Here is a 17538-nt window from a genome sequence, read left to right on the forward strand (position 1 = left end):
CTCCCCAGACGCCATTGTTGTCTATTTTTTCCTGTACAGTCAAATTACTGTTGGGTTTGAGGTTATAAGAAACATCTACAACAAGGGTTGTAGATACTTCCTCTTCGGTTCAAGCTTAGAGACGACTGCTCTAACACTTGCGGTCAATCAACCTTTCTCTCCGATCCTTAGCAGATCTTACCTACCCTATCTCGATAATATTTTTATTGGAAATTATATACAAATTTGTTTGCGAGGATATACCCTTTTTGCATCTACATAAATTCATTGCATTTGTCGGGTGTTAAACATTGCAGGTATATACTTTCGAAAACAAAACCAAAGGCGAATCATTTAAAAAAGGATGACTCAACGGCTACGACACTTTATTGTCCGCATTTTATTGTAGAAGGGTTTACAATATATGTAGCATACTAGATAATATACGTGTCAAGGCATTTCGCATATTGAGGAGGACCAGTCCACAGCGGTTTTATTTGTATGTTGCACTCACAAGCTGCAGAATTATGGAGAAAAATTAACAGGGTATACATGCTGTTGATTAGGGTAGAAGAGCCCATAGTGCTGCTCCGTTCCTGGGTTCTTTTTGTCCTCGTTAAAGAGAGCGAAGATATAGGTCTCAATGCTCGTCCCCGGCCTCTTTGGTGTCCCTTCATTCGATAACACATGGCGGATGAGATTGTTGTTATAAGTACGAGCATTGTCAACTGTGGCCACATCCGCCCCAGCAGAAGGCCATCCGCTTTCAGTAACGATCAGTGGGATGTTGGGATATCCCAAGGCTTCCATGGCCGAAATAAGAGTATCGACCAAGGCATCGAACAAGTATTTGTAACTCCGACCGTTGTCTGGCACCACTGTAGACGTGGACTTGAACAGAGCGTAGTCCAGAGTTATTTGAGCCCTGTTGTTGACGTAGCTGTTGTATGGATAGATGTTGCCCATGAAGGGAGACCCGTGATCTAACAGGAATTGAAGCACAGACTTCATGGTGTCCTTGAACTCGTCTTTGAACACACCGTTATGCGGCGGGTAGCCCTCGCTAACACCGGAGGAGTGAGTGGTCGAGACCTTGATGTTCTGCAGCTTGGCGTTCTGCAGCGCGGTTTGAATATTCCTCATGGCAGGAACAAGATACGATACGTAGTTCTTGTCTGCCAAAACCTCGTTGCCTACTGCAATATACTTGATATTAGTGGCGGGATAGAAGGGGCGAATGTTGTCGTTGACCCAACCATTCGCGGCGTCCTGGCTGGAGGAGATGAGCTGCAATTCGTTGTTGCCGACTCCCACAATTACCTCGATCCCCGAATTGGCAAAAGCTTTCAGAGCATCTCTGTCCGCTTGGAAAATCTTCATTTTCCCGATGTTATTGCTCTTCATCAAAGTTACCACCTGGCCTGCAGGTGGCAGTCCGGTTCCCAACATGCCGTAGTTCACTCCTATTTGAGCACCTTCTGCACAATGATTGAACTATAGTCAGTTTAACAGAGAAACGTTATCGATCTTAAGCTTTCCATAGCAATTCTGTAGTGAACAAGAAATTGAATTATAATCAGTTTAACAGAAAGACCCTATTGATCTTAAGCTTTGCATAACAATTCAATTTTCAAGAAGAAGAAAAATAAATGTTGGGTAATGCTAATTTACCTGCGACGATTGAACAGCAGAAGATGGCAATACAAACAATCAGAATAATGTTAGTTGCCATTTTTCTCAACTGGACATGGGGATTGTGGGCAAGCAGGTTCAATTTATAAGAAGTTTCATCGTGTGCTGAGGGATTGAAATTTGAAATCGTACAACCCAAGCTGGAAGTCCTGCCGTGTTCTGCACGGTCCGGGAATTGACTAATTGATTTGGCATTTTCGTCACAATCTCTGTGATATGATATCTCATTTACTATTTCACAACTTTTCTAGAAGAGAGGCACATGCACGGTTATTCCTGGTCAAGTCAGGAACTTTGAAGTTTGAAGATTATCCGATCTACTGTTTTTGTTTCGACTTAGATGCTGTGATTGGTCTCTACCTCGTCAAATTTGCCACCGGTTACTGATCTTTCCTACATATTTAACCGGGCCCCACGGCGGCGGAAATTCGTATCAGGACACCTCTGGCCATGGCTGTATATTCAAGAGCGTACGTCCCTCCATTCGGCATCCCGTATTGAACGCTGATCCGATCAATTTGCGCGCATGGGTTTATGAAGCGTTCTCTGCATTTGAATACGGCATTGAATGGTATGAGATACGGTTCTCTTTAGCTTCCCTTTATTTTCAAAGTCACGGTAAGTGGCCGTCATTGTCTATCGTGCAAAGAATTTTGACATGTAATGCAGAGTAGGGTGGGCTACGGCGTCGTTTCGCCCTCGTGATTTTTCCTATCTAGTGCGGTCAAAATTTGGTTAGGAATTTCAATTCGATGGAAAAACTGCCATCAGCAGAGCATTCAGGAAATTGGAATTTTAGATTAATTTTAAGACTCTGAATCTAGCCCGATTCCGATTCGAATATGCTATTTAAGTTAATTCTAAACCGCCATTTAAGTTACATAAGATATATATATATATATATATATATATATATATATATATATATTATTCAATTAATAAAAATATATTATTATTATTATTATTATTATTATAACACAAATTATATATAGATAGATATTGAGTAATAATGATATTATATCATGGTCATGTTCAATAATAACACTAAAATAAAGTGGGAGAAATTGAACAAGTGATTTAACATCTAGAAAAGTGCTTTAACACTACACAATCATTTCATTGCAAATGATTACTATTATAATAATTTAAACTATATATTTTTTAAAACTCATTAAATGATATGAAATATATTATCTTTAAAATTGGCATTAGAATTTGAATAATATAAATTTAAACAAATTTTTTTGGTCATTTAAATGAAAATATAAGATATATGTTTCAATAAAATAATTAAAAATAGATATTATAATTATACATATTTTACACAAGGGTTGTAGGAGCTAGGGTATATTTTGTTCTAGATGAAACAATTGAATTGACATTTTTCTAGGGATTAGGACTACCTAGAGGGTTTGCTCTCTTCTAGACTAGTGGTAGCTCACGGAAAGGAAAATATTATTAATTGAGACACTAACTTATTATTCAAATCTTGATTAAGAAGAATTTTCTTAATGACATGTCAAAAAGGAAATTCTAAAGAATGTTTGGGGATACTAAAGAGCGTGAAAACATATAAGTTCCAACATATTTTAAGGCATCATATCTAGTTAGTTGATTCTCTTGCTAAATTGGGTGCTTCATTAACCTAAGGAGTAACCAAGGTTAATGATATTGAGATTTTTAGACCTATCCCATAGCCTTATTATTACTAAAATAAAGATGTTTTGTGAGTATCATCTAGTCTAAAGGTGAAATCCGTGTCATGCAAGTATAGTTATAAAATGGAGTGGAATTGTTGGGGCTACATAGCTCCAATACATGTCACTATTCTTCAGATGGTGTTGGATGTATGAGTTTTTGTAATACAAGAAGCTCCTCAAGTCATTTTGTTGAGAAATGATGAGATTGTGCACTTTGGATTCCAAGTCACATGAGGAATTTAAAATTCACATTATGCAAGTATAGTTATAAAATGAGTAGGAATTGTTGGGGCAACGTGGCTCCAATACTTGTAATTATTCTTCAGATGGTGTTGGATGTATGAGACTATGTAATACAAGAAGCTCCTCAAGTCCCTTCATTAAGAAATAATGAGGATGTGCGTCCCAAAGTCCAACTCACATGATTAATTTCAAATTCATGTCATGCAAGTATAGCTATAGTCACAAGGAAGGAGAGATTTGTGTCCTTCTAGTATAGTTATGAAATCAGGAGGAATTGTTGAGGCCACATGGCTCTAATACTTGTTATTATTGTTAAGATGGTGTTGGATGTATGAGATTGTGTAGTACAGGAATCTCCTCAAGTCTCTTCACTAAGAAATGATCAGGATGTGTATTCTAGAGTCTAGCCCACATGAGGAATTTAAGGCTAGAATCTCTTTTCTCAGCTTAATTTTAGTCTTGGAAGTGAATTTCATGCAATTTTGGAGCCCTAGTATATTATTTTTGGACTCCAATTAAGCGAGAGACAATATTTTGATATATCCAAGCGCATGGGCTTGCAGGTGGATATTTAAATTGTGCATCATTTCAATCATGTGGGAGACACTTAGGTCAGCTTAGTGTACCATAAATTCTGGAAGGGCAGATGTTGGTTCACAAGATATAGTTCAAAAATATACAATTCAGATGACAAATGACTAGATAAACAATGCATCATTTGCCCTTCCTTTAAAAAAAAAAATTACTCATCTATGCACTCCAATTGCACGGATATTATAGATAGATGCACGATATGAAAGGGTGATTTAGTTGAATTGACTAGGAATTTCTCAAGTGTCTTTATTCTATAGCATTATTTTTTTTCTCTATATTCATCGAGGTGGTTGATGATGACTAGATATAAATTAAATTTGAGGGTTCCTTAGTGTTTTAATAGAGTGTTGTGTTTAAAAGGCTTTAACAATTTAGGTTGGTTGGACATATATTCCTTATCCATGAACACAATGTCAAATTCCTCCCCTTTCATTGGCAATTGAATTCCATGTCACTTAGGGAAGTGAGGGCGTTATTTACTGCTACATGGAAGTATATGTTTAATTAGTTATGTGACTTTTTTTGGGTGAGGTTCCGCTTTCAACTACTGAGATTCTCTATGCTCATTTATGCTCCTAAAATCAATTTTTAGAATTGGAAAGGGTAGCAAGGCTTAATCGTGTCCTAGTAGCTTCACTACCCTCCTAACTTTGTTCAGGATCTCACCGAAGTTCCTAGTATAATAGAGAATTTATTTTCTTTGATCCTAGATGCACCATATAGTTGAGGTTATGGGACAGAATCTATCATGTTATGTCTTCCCGATGAGGAATATAGGTAACCAATGGCAATGATTTCTCACCTCCAAAAATAAATCCTCAACTTGCAAATTTGATTCAATCAATTGGTCTCAAGTGTGACCACATCCATGGATTATTAGTTGATACTTAAACCATGATGCAAAGAAATGATGATCAAATATTAGTCCTTATTTAGCAAATTTAAGTGAGGTGGATCTCCATCAGTAAGAAATATTTGGAACACTCATTTTCTATAAACTCCATTGAACAAGGACTACCATATGTGATTGTTCCAATATCCCAGAGTTTGGGGGTTGAGTACTCGAGGATGTTATACTTTCAGTTTTCAAGTAGTATGTTCTACAAATTTTGTAATTTTTTTAGTGTCTTGTGGCATATTTTCTTGTATTTTTGTAATAGCTTAGATATCATAGAAACCATTTTTTTATGTAGTTGGGATTGCTTGGACAATCATGCTTTTCATACGGTTAATAGGAATATTCCTTTTCTAATGTACTTGTTTCACTCAATATGCATATATTTTTTTTTTTTTTTTTTTTTTTTTTTTTGTGTAAGTGAGTAGATTATATTATATAACAAGTATAATACAAAAAATTGCCGAAGCAGTGTGAGCAGGGATGTACAATATTCCTGGGCTTATCGCCTGCTCAGAGGAAGTGATACAAGTAAACCAAAATGTAGCACACCACGCAGGGTGGCGAGGAACAGAACAAAACATTACTAAACCTCAAGAACTACCGTAAGTAGACAGGAGAAGTAACAACAGAACAACAGACAAACACTAAAGCCGAGATAACAGAGGGAAAAGATAACAGAGAAGCGAGAACCCGAGTCGGTAAGAAAGCCAACATAATGACCTTAGAAGTGGTAATTCCCCATCTGGGCGATGGTGTCCAAGCCGATGTCCCTGACGCGGCTGTCGAACTTCGCCTGCATTTCTTCCAGGGAAGCAGGCTGAAACGCTGCAGAAGTGGCTGGCTGAGCAGCATGGTTCACACTAGAAGTGGCAGGCTGAGCCGCAGGAGCAGTATTGATGGAGTTTTTGAGAAGCTGGATGAGCAGCCTAAGCATACGGTTGTGGGTTTTGACCGCTTCATTCACCGAGGTGATTTTGCTGTCCAGGGAGAAATTGTAGTCTATAATCTTGGCCATCTATTCTTCAGTGAGATTAACCTCTGTGACGGTATGCTGCTTTTCCTTTTCGATGGATTCCAGCGCCTTTGCAATTAAGGTTTTCGTGCGCCAGCTCTCCGCCTGGGTTCGCACAAATTGTGTGGCCCTCTTCGAGGGAGTACCGGGGTCTGTTAACCAGTTGACCTCAGCAGCAATTTCCATATCCGAACGACCACCCTCCTCAAGCTTCGCCTGAGCCTCTAATTCGGCAATTTTGCGTTTGATTCTGGTCGCGGTCCTGGTTTCGTAGCCACCTCTGGCTGCCTGAAGTTCCCTGTTAGCTGCCTCGCAGCGACTACCTCCCGCTTCCATGGTAAACCTCTTGTGACTTGCCCGAATTAAACTAGACTTGTAAGCGGACCCGCTCTCAACACGAACTCTAAGAACAATGAGGAGAACAGGGCCATTTTCCATGTTTTTATAATGAAAGCAATGATGATTCCTCAGGAGATTGGAGTAAATGCCTCTGATAGTGGTGGTACCTTGCTGATGGGTAAGCTGAAGAATCGCACAAGCGAGCCTGTCACTGGAAGAATTGGAGCTCATGATGTAACTACCAGGCTGACGAGCCGGGCGCCAAGTGTATGGTGAAAGCCTTCTTAAGGGATGGTGGCGCGTGAAGGGAGATATGCCCCGTATGCTGGCATGCTTGGTGCTGTTCCTTCGGGCCTTGTTCCACCTCCTTCCACTCAGAATTGCCATTAATGGTAATGAAACCTCTCCATACGGATCCTCTCCATGCGTGCTGAAAGGACGGTGTCTGATGTAATGGATCTCGTCGCTTAATTCATTATGATCACCCATCTGCAAGAGCCGCTGCCGCCAGGAGCTCCACCTCCCCCTATGTCCAATCAACCCATTGAGGGCTTTGGGTTGATAATCCTTGCCGATCTCCTCGTGATTCCGAGACCGTGGCCAGGTGCCGTCCTCGATTAAGGTTGGGTGACCTGGATTAGATCCTTCGCTGCCAGTTGTATGCATGCTTCCTTTGTGATTGGGTCGTCAACCTCCCGCCAGCACCTGTCCATGGCAATGTTGGGGTTGTCTGCTCCACAATTTGCCAGATGGTCAGCAAGACCATTCGCCTTTCTCCTGATTGTTTGAAAGATTAGACCTTTCATCCCCATAACGAGCTCAGCTATGTTTTCAGTAGCTTTGGCAAGCCTCCAATGCTTGGTTGCTTTGCTTATGGTCGTGCCTGTCTGTAGGCGTTTAGCCGCCATGCATATTTTTATTAATATGAAACTTTTGTTCCAATTAAAAAATTCATATGTATTCTAAGGAATAATTTAAGTAATATCATATAAAAATATAAATATAAATATTTATAGGAGAACATCCACCTCAAAAACTATGATATCCTTTATCATGATTTCCTAGAGTTTACTTATTGTTTCATCACGTATATCGATAATATTAATAATAAAAATATATAATTTAGCAGATATTATCTAAATATTGGACCTAACCAACAATAAACCTTATAAAACAATAATTAGACCTAACCAACAACAAAATATTTAAAATAATAATTAAATATCAAAATATAGAGGGATTTTCTCTAGGGTGATTTACTATGGTACCTCTTGTCATCCTTTTCCCTCAAACTATGACTTGAAATTTTATATTTTTTGAGGAATTACTACTTGAGAATCCTTTGATATAATTATAGAGTAATCATGGCTTTCCCCTAGATCCTCATGAGCCTTCTCCTCACCCTATTCTTAATGATTCACCATCAACCCACTTGACATATATGCCTACCTCAAATAACCCTTTCACAAAGGCTTCAAATCTTCCTTTGAATATGCTAAAGGGAACTTTGAGGTCCATAATTTCCTAGTTGTATGAAGCAAATTCTTGATAAGCCACCAACGACATCTCTACTACTTGAAAAACCATGGTCTCTTGGTTTTCGTACTCCCTAATTTGATCTGACACCCGTCCAGGGAAAATTTTAAGAACCCCCCTAAATTTATAAATATAATAAATGGGCGAATCTACATGGTATATAGGAAAAATGGAAGACGATTTTATCAATAATATAATATGTATATATAATTTTTTGGTGAATCTCTCACCAAGCATGGCGAATATTTTACTCAATTATAAAATCTTGTAAGATGTTGGCGAGTCCTTCACTAAATAATAAAACTTTGTAAAGTCCTAGTGAATCTTAGCATAGGCTACATGTTGGTTTAATTCCCCCATTTAAATAGGCTACATTCGAGGTCAATACCATGGGTCAATACCATGTGCCATTTTGGTGAATACCATGGGTCAATACCATGTGCAATTTTTATTTTTATTAGAATATTTTACTCAATTATAAAATCTTGTAAGATCTTGGAGAGTCTTTCACTAAATAATAAAACTTTGTAAAGTCCTAGTGAATCTTAGCATAGGCTACATGCTGGTTTAATTCCCCCATTTAAATAGGCTACATTCCAGGTGAATACCATGGGTCAATACCATGTGCCATTTTGGTGAGTGTTCGTAAATATAAGGTGACTTATGGAGTAAATATAAAAAAATGTTTTATTTGTTTACCTTAATAATAATTTATTTCTAGCATGATGAGCTAGATCTGTTTCTTCAACATGTCCTGGCGATGAACCACACTAGTTGGTTCGAAACGCATCGACAAATGAGATTCCATGTGATTTTCGCCGCAAAATCTTTCTCTAAAATGTTTTATTTGTTTACCATACCTCTCGTTTATTTATATTTTTTATTAATTTACCATACCTCTTTTACAAATATGGTATTTGGCCCATAGGATTCACTTAAATAAAACCTCTTTCTTGAGCCTTCATAAATAGAACTAGGGTTATGGACTAAATATAAAAAGAGGTTTTATTTATTTACGATACGTCTAATTTATTTATATTTTTATTTATTTACCATACCTTTTGAGTAAGTATAAAAAGACGTTTTATTTATTTACCATACCTCCACTTTACTTATATTTTTATTTGTTTACACCCTTACATGTATATAAGGTGACTTATGGAGTAAATATAAAAAATGTCTTATTTATTTACCATACCTCTCATTTATTTATATTTTTATTAATTTACCATACCTCTTTTATCAATATGGTATTTGGCCCATAGGATTCACTTAAGTAAAACCTATTCTTGAAAATGGACGAATGCAAGGTTGTAAGTCCTAATTTCAAGGGCCAAATTTACCTTTTTTACCCTCTCCCTTAAAATAAGGTGGGCTATTTGAGGTGATTTGTAAAAATGTACTATGATACAATATTCGCCCACTAAAAATTTAAAACCCCTTAATTTCGCCAAAGGGCGAACATTCGCCCCTAAAATTATCCTTGCACCCGTCCTTCCACTTACATGAGCACTTCTTCTACTTTAATCTCTCAACATCATCATTCTAATTCCTCATCCATATCATTGATATCTTATTTGGCTATTATGGGAAATACTTAAAGGACATTGTTGGTTTATTGAATCATGTCATTCTCTAGCCTAGTAACCTTGCAGAGGCTAAAAGCCAATTATTTAGTTTCCTCCACAACTAGATGGGCTATTGATCTATTATTGAATGTTATTTTTGCTATAATAATTTCAATTATAGATTTATAAACAAATGCTTGTCGATTACTTCCTATGCATAGTTTTCCTTAGGTTGTTTATGAATGTAAACAAGTAGATTTAATCAAGTTTAATGTGACTTTCATGAGTAAAATATCATGAAAAACAAGTATTGAACAACAACAATGAAAAGTATAACAAACCATAAACATGAACACTTAACACCGTGTTTTGATGAACAAGTTCACCCCACCTAGGCTACATATCCTTGGTCCAGTTTCCATGGCTTGGGCCTCTATATTAGCTCAATATGGAAAAAATCATGTTTAAAAAGCTATACTGCTTCTGAAACATGCTTCAATGTGTTCAAAATGTCGAAATCAATGAGGAAAAACTTTTATTGAGATCCATTTGGTCGAATTTTGTTCTAGTTTTGCTCAAAACAGTTTTCCCTAGGAAAAATCCTCTAAAATTGGAGGAACTCTAGTTATCCCCAATAAAACTGGAGAAACCTCTGAATTTATCAAATCCACTAAATATGTCGCCAACTTAATATGTAGTTAAATGGAGGGTTAATTAAAGACAAGCGCAATTAATTGGAGGTTAATGGTGGATTAGAGCAATAAGCGTGATTCTGTTAACTGTTACCCCTGACAGTCTTGGAGGAGGTGGACACATGGGTGATTAAATGTTAATGGTCATGGTTATGGAGCGCTATTAGCGTTGGTTGCTAGCCATTAGATAGCCTAGTAGTTATCGTGTTCACATGTGAGGGCTGGCCTTCCTAACGCTCAACTATAACATGTATAAACTTTAAACATGCACAGACAACAATACATGTGAAGCAACAAGATGTGGTGTAATGGAAATGTGTTGTGGTTGTTCGGTGTAGGTCCAGAGATTGACCCCTCTGCCTACCACAAAATTATGTCACACTGAGCATCGAGCTAACCTTTGGGGAGGGACACATGGTGGCCTTCAAGATTGCAACTTGTCCCTTCCTCACTAGTTCTCCATTAACCAATCATAATATACCATGTCACCAACCTGTGAACCATTAATAACATGTGACTTCGTGAACCATGATTGAAAATTTACCACTATTGACCTTGCACAATCACCTACCATGTCAGTAGTATGGACTATTGACTGTGCAGTGATTATGCATATATCTTTCCAAAGTTCTTCTGTTTGGAAAAATGGACATAACTAAATATATTCCTCATACGAACTTGGTTTTTAGTGAAACGAGTTGTGTTGGGGTTGTTTAGCCTTGACGGAAGCGGTCGTTTAGGTTTTTAGCCATTTTGAGAACTTTGATTTTTGAGTTAAATACTGAGCACCTGGTCATTCCTCGCCACTAGAAGCCTTTTGGACCCCAAAAGATACTATCAATTTCTCAATAGGTGAGGGTACAACTCCCTCACCTTCTTGATCTGCAACAATTTGGCTTTAGAAGGCTTTTGTCCCTTGAGTCCCACTCTAAGGTATTTGACATTCCCTCTCTTCGAAGCTCTGGTTCTTCTCTCAAGTATGAGATCTTGGTGAAGCTCGTTAAGGTATTCTGGTGAAAAATAATATATTGATGGAATCTGAACATGCTCTCCTTGATCATCAATCAAAGGAGGCTCAAACAATCTCAAATTCTCAACATTAATAAAAAAGTTATATTTGCATATAAGGAGACAAATAAAGCTTAAATGCATTGTTAGCAATCATTTCCAGAATTTTAAAAGGACCATAACAGATTAGCTTAAGGTTTTTACCTTCCCCTTGAAGTCTCTCTTTGCTAATATATAACCAAACTTCATCTCCAACTTGAAATTTGTGATCGAGCCGATGTGTTGGGTCCCTATAATACTAGTGATTACCCCATTACTATTGTAGTTATACCCCTTATTTATATTGATGTGCCCATGTAGTGCCCATATTGTTATTATTGTGCCCCATAGAAGCCCTCTATTGTTATTTTTGTGCCCTACAATATTATTGTTATGTAGGCTGGATTGTATTGGGACCCTTAGACTCCTATATATAGAAAGGAGGTTTTTCATTTGTATCATCCAAGAATTGTTCATTTATGTAATGTAAAGGAGGTTGCCCCCTCGAAGAGGCTGAATTCTAAGGCGTGGATCTCTCTTTTCTATCTTTTTGTGAGCTGGTTTCATAACATTTGGTATCAGAGCTTTGGATTCTAGGGTTTCGCTGCTCCAAACAGGTCATCGTGGCATTTTCGCTATAACTTTTTTTCTGTGACGTTTCAGAAGTCGAAAAAAAAACCCATTTGAGAAGAATTGGCGCTGAACCTTGGGTCCGAATTTCAGAGCTTTTAGCGCGATATTTTCGGAGATATGATCTGAGGAAGTTTGGCCTTTTTGCAGACTCCTGAATTACATTCAAAACAGGTGACCTGGGGAAAATCGTCATAACTCTCTCTCTGAGGATCGGATTGAAATTTCGTAAAAAGGTACAGAAAGAGGACAGACTGTAGTTTCTTGTGGTGAGTTTCAGATTCAAAGGTTGAAACAGTGACTCGTGGCACGTCGTACAAGTTCGCTCTACTGAACCAGTCTAAAAGCAAGTCACTGTGGGAGATTTCACATAACTCTTCCTTGGAGAATCCAATTTGGCTCAGACTTGTGGCATTGGAAAGAGGACGCAGAAGGCTACTACAGATAGCAATTTCAGAACTGGATGATCAGAAATTACAGAGATACATCAGATTCAATATCAGGCTTCTATAAAGTGAAAAAAGGTGTGTAGTTTTTTTTTAAATTTTTGTGTAAGCTTGGTTTAACAGAATTCAAAGGGCATAGTAAAGCATTATTATCGGTAACTGATGCCCCGAGGAAAGAAAATGCAAACACCTAGTAAGGAACCTGAAAGCTCTAGCATGACTCATGAAGAAGAGGAAGAAATGCTACATGATATATCAAAATTACAAGAACAAGTGCAACAAATGTCACGCTCACAAAAGCTAACAGAAGCTAAGATAAGTGGCGTGGAATCTAAGATAAATGGCGTGGAATCTAAGGTAAATGGTGTGGAATCTAAGATAAAGGGCATGGAAGCTAAGATGGATGGCATGGAAGCTAAGGTGAATGGCATGGACGCTAAAATTGATGGCATGGATGATAAGATGGATGAATTGAAGAAGTTGCTACAAGAAAGGGTCACTAATGGTGAAAAGGTAGTAAAGGAAACTCATGATGAGAACAAAAGAAATGTTAATCATGATTCCATAGACTCTAATGTTGGATCGAAGAATCACCATGTTCCAAAAATCGATATGAGGAAGTTTGATGGCAAGGATCCCGCCACATGGATATTACAGATGGAGCAATTCTTCGATCTCAATAATGTGCAAAACACACAAAAGGTACGTATGGCAACTTTATATTTGGAACCAAATCAGTTTGTATGGTATCAATGGCTTTGTTCTCGTAAACAATTTATCACTTGGGCAATTTTTACGGAAGAATTGATAGCACATTATGAGGATACAAAAAGCAACACTTTTTTTAGCCAATTGATAAGTCTCAAACAAAAGGGTTCAATAATGGAGCACATTGAGGAGTTCCAAAAATTGAACATAAGGGTAAAAGATATTCCAGAGGAGCATAGGATTGATGTGTTCATAGGGTCTTTAAAGGATAATATCCAACATGATGTGCGCCTTTGGGAACCTGATTCATTAGAGAAGGCATTCAGGTTAGCAAGAAAAATGGAAAGCAAAATTATGGCAACTAGGAAGCATACCATTCACAACTATAAAGATGGAAGTGTTGTTGCCCATAGTCTTCCACAACCTACAAGGTTGACACCACAACAATTGGAAGAAAAAAGAGCAAAAGGGCTTTGTTACAATTGTGATAGCAAATACACAAAAGGTCATAAGTGTGCTGAGAAGAAATTATTCTACATAGATTGTGAAGAGGAAGAAGAAAAGGAGCAAGAAAGGTCAAAAGAAGAGGATATATTCCAGGAACAAAGCCTAGATGAAGAACAAATAAATCCGACCATATCTTGTAATGCATTGGCGGGAATTACCACTCCTCAAACCATCAAGATAGAAGGACAAATCAAGAAGAAAAAGGTAATAGTGTTGATTGATTCAGGAAGCACCCACAATTTTATTCATTGTAGGGTAGCAAAAGAATTGAATTGCTTCCTATATCCAGCACCAGAGTGTCAAGTGATGATTGCAAATGGAGGAACAATAAATTGCTCTGGAAAGTGCCATAATATCAAGCTATCCATGGGAGAATATGTATTGACTAGCCCAATGCTTTCCATTCCAATGGGAGGTGCTGATGTTGTACTAGGAGTCCAATGGCTACAATCCTTGGGTACAATAGCTTTTAATTTTCAAGAACTTTTCATGAAATTTTCTGTGGAAGGAAAGGAAGTTGAATTAAGGGGTATTGCAGGGAAACCAGGAAAGATAATCAGCTCTAATGGTATGACAAAGCTTCTAAAAAAGGAGCAAAGAGGTGTAATTGCACAATTATGTTCGCTAGATGTTTCCACATTGGAATCATCTATTTCTCCAGATCTCCAAAAAGTCCTGGACAATCATTCCAAGGTATTTGAGACTCCCAAAGGTCTCCCACCTATGCGTGATCATGATCATGCTATTCATCTGATTCCAGGAAGTGTTCCTCCAAACATCAGGCCGTACAGATATCCCTATGTCCAAAAAAGTGAAATTGAACGTATGGTTGCAGAAATGCTAGAGGCTGGTATAATTCAACCGAGTCAAAGTTCTTTCTCTGCTCCAGTAGTATTGGTGCACAAGAAGGATGGATCATGGCGCATGTGTCCAGATTATAGGGAGCTCAACAAGCTCACTATTAAAGATAAGTTCCCCATTCCTGTCATTGATGAATTACTGGATGAATTGCATGGATCAATTTACTTCACCAAGTTGGATCTTCGTTCAGGATATCATCAAATCAGAATGAAGATTGAAGACATTCCGAAAACGGCATTTAGAACTCATGAGGGTCATTATGAATTTTTGGTCATGCCTTTTGGCCTTACCAATGCACCTTCAACATTTCAAGGTTTGATGAATTCAATTTTCAAACCATTCCTTAGAAAATTTGTGTTAGTATTTTTTGATGATATACTAATCTACAGCAAGTCTTGGAAGGATCATGTTGAACATGTTGACAGGGTGCTACAACTATTGGAGGAGAAACAATTATATGCAAAAAGATCCAAATGTTTCTTTGGAGTCCAGGAGGTGGAATATTTGGGTCATATTGTATCTCATGAAGGAGTTAAGGTAGACCCTAGCAAAATTAAAGCCATTAAGGAATGGAAAATCCCCACATCCATAAAGCATCTGCGAGGATTTCTTGGGTTGACAGGGTATTATCGCAAGTTTGTTAAGAATTATGGGAGAATAGCAGCACCTCTAACAACATTATTGAAGAAAGATGCATTTTCATGGACTCCGGAAGCAACAAAGGCCTTTGAACATCTTAAAGAGGCAATGTGCCAAGCACCGGTCTTAGCTACACCGGACTTCACAAAAACCTTTATTGTGGAATGTGATGCTTCAGGAAATGGAATTGGTGCTGTTCTAATGCAAGATGAAAGACCCATTGCTTTTGAAAGTCGTCCAATCAAGGGAAAGTTTTTAAGCAAAGCTATTTATGAGAAGGAAATGTTGGCAATACTCCATGCACTTAAGAAATGGCGACCCTACCTAATGGGAAGACACTTCAAGGTAAAAACGGATCATGATAGCCTTAAATACTTTTTAGAACAAAGATTATCCTCTGAAGAGCAACAAAAGTGGGTCACAAAGATGTTGGGTTATGACTTTGAAATCATCTACAAAAAAGGGAAGCAAAATGTGGTGGCAGATGCACTCTCAAGAAAGGATGAGGATGTGGAAGCATTGTTGTGCGCCATTTCTATTATCCAACCAGATTGGATAAATGAAGCAAGGGAGGAATGGAAGAATGACGAAGAAGTGTGGGCACTTATTCGAAAGCTACAACAAGATTCCAGTACGTCTGATACATTTAGCTGGAAAAATGATTCGTTATGGTACAAAGATCGCTTATACCTCTGTAAGAATTCCCAGCTAAAACAAAAGATTCTTATGGAATTGCACACTTCTCCCTTAGGAGGGCACTCAGGATTTTTAAAAACTTACCACAGGGTTAAGAAGGAATTTTTTTGGGATGGCCTTAAATCAGATATTCAAAAGTTTGTGGCGGAATGTTTGGTTTGCCAGCAAAATAAAGTTGAAACAATTAAGACACCGGGTCTATTACAACCTTTATCCATTCCAAGCCAACGTTGGGAGGAGGTTTCAATGGATTTTATCACAGGTTTACCCAAGTCTGAGGGAAAGAGTGTCATCATGGTGGTAGTTGACAGACTTACCAAGTATGCACACTTTTGTGCATTATCACATCCATTTAAAGCCAGTACAGTTTCTACTGCATTTATGGAAACAATTCAAAAGCTACATGGAAACCCAAAGATTATTGTAAGTGACAGAGATCCCATTTTCACTGGAAATTTTTGGACAGAATTATTTTCTTGTCTTGGTACTCAGTTAGCTCATAGCTCATCTTATCATCCTCAATCTGATGGGCAAACTGAGATAGTAAACAAATGTTTGGAAGGATATCTTCGTTGCTTTGTATCTGATAAACAGACACAATGGGTCAAATGGTTGCCTCTGGCTGAATGGTGGTATAACACTTCCTTCCATACAGCAACAAAAATGACCCCATTTATGGCACTTTATGGGTATCAACCACCATCCATCACATCATATTTAAGAGAAAATTCTAAGGTTCAGGCAGTGGAACATCACATCGAACATCAACAACAAGTCCTCCAACTCTTAAAGGATAACCTCGTGTTGGCACAGAATAGAATGAAACAACAGGCAGATCAACATCGCAGTGAAAGAAGTTTTGATGTAGGTGATTGGGTATTCCTACGGCTACAACCATATAAGCAAATGTCCCTCAAGCAAGCTAAGAAGGATAATAAATTATCACCAAAGTATTATGGTCCGTACAAGGTGTTGCAAAAGATTGGTACTATGGCATACAAATTGGAGCTTCCTGCAGCTTCTCGATTGCACCCAGTTTTCCATGTTTCATGTTTAAAGAAGGTTATAGGCGACAAGCTCCCAGTTCAAACAATATTGCCAGAACTTGACGAGGAAGGAAAAATTATATTGGAACCGGAAGCAGTTATAGAAACAAGAACTCGACAGCTACGAAATCGATCAATTTCAGAGTATCTTATCAAGTGGAAGAACTTATCCGCTGAAGATTCCACATGGGAGGATGAGAATTTTATGCAGAAGTATCCAGAACTACTCAAGCGTTGAGGACAACACTTTTTTGAAGGAGAGGGGCATGTTGGGTCCCTATAATACTAGTGATTACCCCATTACTATTGTAGTTATACCCCTTATTTATATTGATGTACCCATGTAGTGCCCATATTGTTACTATTGTGCCCATAGAAGCCCACTATTGTTATTTCTGTGCCCTACAATATTATTGTTATGTAGGCTTTGATTGTATTGGGACCACTTAGACTCCTATATATAGAAAGGAGGTATTTTCATTTGTATCATCCAAGAATTGTTCATTTATGTAATGTAAAGGAGGTTGCCCCCTCGAAGAGGCTGAATTCTAAGTCGTGGATCTCTCTTTTCTATCTTTTTGTGAGCTGGTTTCATAACACGATGTTTATCATGCTTTGCCTTGTAGCTGTTTTGACTCTTTTCAAGTTGTTCCTGCACTGTGTGATGTATCAACTGAATTTGCTCTATGAACTTCCTTTCTTTAT

At 37.9% G+C, this 17538-nt stretch overlaps 1 protein-coding gene across 1 annotated transcript; it reads right to left on the reverse strand.

Moving 5' to 3' along the window:
- Nucleotides 1-332: 332 nt before the first annotated feature.
- LOC149184254 (glucan endo-1,3-beta-glucosidase-like) lies at nucleotides 333-1805 on the reverse strand. Its single transcript, XM_089417425.1, has 2 exons — nucleotides 1651-1805; nucleotides 333-1457 (listed from the first exon to the last, which is right to left on the reverse strand). Exons 1-2 carry the CDS (start codon nucleotides 1709-1711, stop codon nucleotides 505-507), a joined length of 1014 nt encoding a protein of 337 aa, XP_089273551.1. The 5' UTR covers nucleotides 1712-1805; the 3' UTR covers nucleotides 333-504.
- Between the last annotated feature and the right edge of the window lie 15733 nt (nucleotides 1806-17538).

This window comes from Pinus tabuliformis, chromosome 3_2 (genome assembly GCF_031772625.1).
Source record: "Pinus tabuliformis cultivar Carrire ecotype Pingquan chromosome 3_2, CPIR1, whole genome shotgun sequence".
Classification (NCBI taxonomy): domain Eukaryota; kingdom Viridiplantae; phylum Streptophyta; class Pinopsida; order Pinales; family Pinaceae; genus Pinus; species Pinus tabuliformis.